Source organism: Monoraphidium neglectum (genome assembly GCF_000611645.1).
Source record: "Monoraphidium neglectum strain SAG 48.87 unplaced genomic scaffold scaffold05652, whole genome shotgun sequence".
Taxonomy (NCBI): domain Eukaryota; kingdom Viridiplantae; phylum Chlorophyta; class Chlorophyceae; order Sphaeropleales; family Selenastraceae; genus Monoraphidium; species Monoraphidium neglectum.
The window spans coordinates 1-2,983 of NW_014007978.1; the positions used below are offsets into that span (position 1 = coordinate 1).

General features: G+C 65.9%; 1 protein-coding gene across 1 annotated transcript; it reads left to right on the forward strand.

The window, feature by feature from the left end:
• Positions 1-57: 57 nt before the first annotated feature.
• MNEG_15769 (acetolactate synthase I/II/III largesubunit) lies at positions 58-2,441 on the forward strand (the record flags this gene model as incomplete). The annotated part of the gene is made up of 6 exons (XM_014035760.1): positions 58-273; positions 595-690; positions 1,017-1,118; positions 1,449-1,511; positions 1,779-1,877; positions 2,310-2,441. The coding sequence occupies 6 exons, from the start codon at positions 58-60 to the stop codon at positions 2,439-2,441; spliced, it is 708 nt and encodes a 235-aa protein (XP_013891214.1).
• Positions 2,442-2,983: the final 542 nt, after the last annotated feature.

Genomic DNA, 2,983 nt, shown 5'->3' on the forward strand with positions numbered 1-2,983 from the left:
CTCCCAGCCCTTGAAAGCGCGTCGCCTTCTGCCGTGCGGCCACTGCTCCCCTTGGGCATGACCACGCACCCCGAGCTGCCGCCATGCGCCGCTCGCCGAAACAGCGCCCCTCCTGCTCACCCAACCCCCGGAAATATCTGCATCAACGTACGTAAATATCTGCAAATATCATCTGCGCCCCAGGTGCTGTACGAGGAGACTAATGGTGACGCCATCATCACCACTGGCGTGGGGCAGCACCAGATGTTTGCGGCGCAGTGGTACCCCTTCAAGGTGGGTTGTGTGTGTGTGTGTGTGCGTGCGTGTGTGCGTACGTGCAGGTGTATGTGTGAGTGTGGGTGTGTGGGCTTGCGCTTGCGTGCGTGTGGGTGTGGATGTGTGCACCGCACTTGGATGACATGGCACAGTTCCAGCTACCGAGCCCCAGCCTGCCTGCTGCATACAGCGAATTCCTTCGCCGGCCCCACCCCACCAGCGCTGCTGGCTAGGGCAGCAGCTGCATGCCCGGGCCTGAGCCCCGGGCATTCGCATCGCCGCGCACCCTCCCCACCTACGCGCCCTTCCTCACGCGTGCGCTCTCACTGCACTCAACAGGAGCCCCGCCGCTGGGTCACCTCCGGCGGCCTCGGCAGCATGGGCTTCGGCCTGCCCTCGGCGCTGGGCGCGGCGGCGGCATTCGATGGCAAGCAGGTGGGCCGCCGCGCGGCGCGAGCACGCCGCGGCCTGGCCCGGCCGGGAGAACAGGGGCCGGGGGCGGCCGACGGCAGGGGTCGGCTGGGGGACGGGGGCCGGCCAGCGGGCGGTCGGAGGCATGTCTTGGCCACCCGGCGGCGCCGGGGCCCGCGCGCCCTGCGCGGCATGGTCGCGCGCGCACGCCCGCGCACACGCGCGCGCGCCTCGTCGCCGTCGCGGCCAGCGGGCCGAGGCCCTCTTTCTGCGCGTATATCTCTCACTATTTCGAATCGCATTATCTCCATTCTCGTCATGTTCCAACCGCCTTTCCCCCATCATTGCAGGGGCGTGAGAGCAAGATCGTTTGGGACATCGACGGCGACGGCAGCTTCCTCATGAACTGCCAGGAGCTGGCCACCGCCTTCATTGAAAAGCTCAACACAAAGGTGCGGCCCGGGCGCCGTCAAGAGGCCGCCACAATGAGGAGACGGGCGGCCGCGCCCCGCCCGCCTGCCGCTGCTGTCGCCTGCTGCTTGTGATTGCGCCCTTCACAGCTTGTCCCCGCTCGACGGGGTCCCCTTGGGCCAGGCGAACACGCCACAGCCGTGCCTGCCACTGTTACAGTGGGGCTGGCAGCCCCTCGGGGCTCTCTCTTTGGGGGTCGCCATCCCGCAGCGCCCTGGGCCGCCGCGCCGCCCCGCCGCCGCACCCCCTCAGCCCGCCTCGCCGCGCCCCGTCGCCCCCGCCCCGCCCCGCCCCACCCGACCTCGACCAAGGTGCTGCTGCTGAACAACCAGCACCTGGGGATGGTGGTGCAGTGGGAGGATCGATTCTACAAGGTGCGCCCTCGAAAGAAGGGCCGCGCAGCACCCGAGGGGGCACCAGGGTTTAAGGGGTCAGGGTTCAGCTCGCACTCAGGGGGGGGTCCAGGTTGCAGCGGTCAGGGCTAAATGTTTGGGGCGCACCTGGGGGCTCGGGGGTGTAGCGAAGGGTGCAGCATCACAGCCATCGCGGCCGCCACCCTGGCCCCTCCCCGTACCATCCTTCAACCCTGGCTGCGAGGATACTCACTGACATGCTCGCTTCACTGCACCCCCTTATCCCAGGCGAACCGCGCGCACACTTACCTCGGGAAGCGCGAGGCCGAGTGGCACGACACCAAGGACGAGGCCGACATCTACCCCAACTTCGTGCTCATGGCGCAGGTGGGTTTTATTCTTTAGGCAAGGGGTGCGGAAACCCGCGCTGTGTGGGGCGGCGCCCTGCTCAGATGTCAGTGTGCAGTGGGGCGCCCTGTTCTGGGGCGCCTGTGTGCTGATGTGGCGCCTGCAGAGGCCTGGGGTCTCCGAGGTATGATGCCTGTACACACCAATTCACTTTCAAAGCACATAATGCTTGCGGCCGTGGACACACATGCACGCACACACACACTCACACACACACACACACATACACACACACACAAGCACACACACACACACACACACTTGCGCGCACACAAGCACCTCTTGATACGGTTGCCCTGATCTCACCATCCATGTTCAAACCCTCCATTGTACAACTCCATCCACACACACACACACTCTCAACCCTGCGCCGCACTGCACGATATCTTCCCCCACCTCTGTAACCTGCAGTCGTTTGGTGTCCCTGCTGAGCGCGTCATCCGCGTGGAGGACCTGCGGGCCGCCATCCGCCGCGCCAACGAGACGCCGGGGCCATACCTGGTCGAGGTGGGTGGCGCGTGGCCGGGTGACGCGGCCGGGTGACGCGGCTGGGTGACGCGGCTGGCCACGAGCCGCGCGTCGGCTCCTATGGCTGCGAAAGATGAGCGGGGGTTCAAGGGCTGAGCACAACTTGACGCTGCGCCCCTGGCCCCGCCAAGCCGTGCAGTGGCGCCCGCGCTGCCGCCTCTCCTGACCCACTCGCCCCAACCCTCAGGTCATGGTCCCCCCCCCCCCACACACACACACACTCTCCCTTCCTCTCTGTCTCTCTCTTTCTTTCGCTCTTTATCTGTCACTCACACACGCACGCACACACGCAAACACACACACACATATCCACAAAACCACACACACACACACACACACTGCCACAAACCCGCACACAAAACCCACCATCAGGTCATGGTGCCCCACATCGAGCACGTCCTGCCCATGATCCCGGTGAGAATCGATCCGCCTGCGTTTGCCCACATACATGAATCCTCATCCCCTAGCCCTGCACCATGCACGATGTGGCGTCCTCTGCCGCCGCCTCGCCGCCTCCGGCCCGCTTTGTCACCCCTGCACCGCAGCTCCCCTCCACC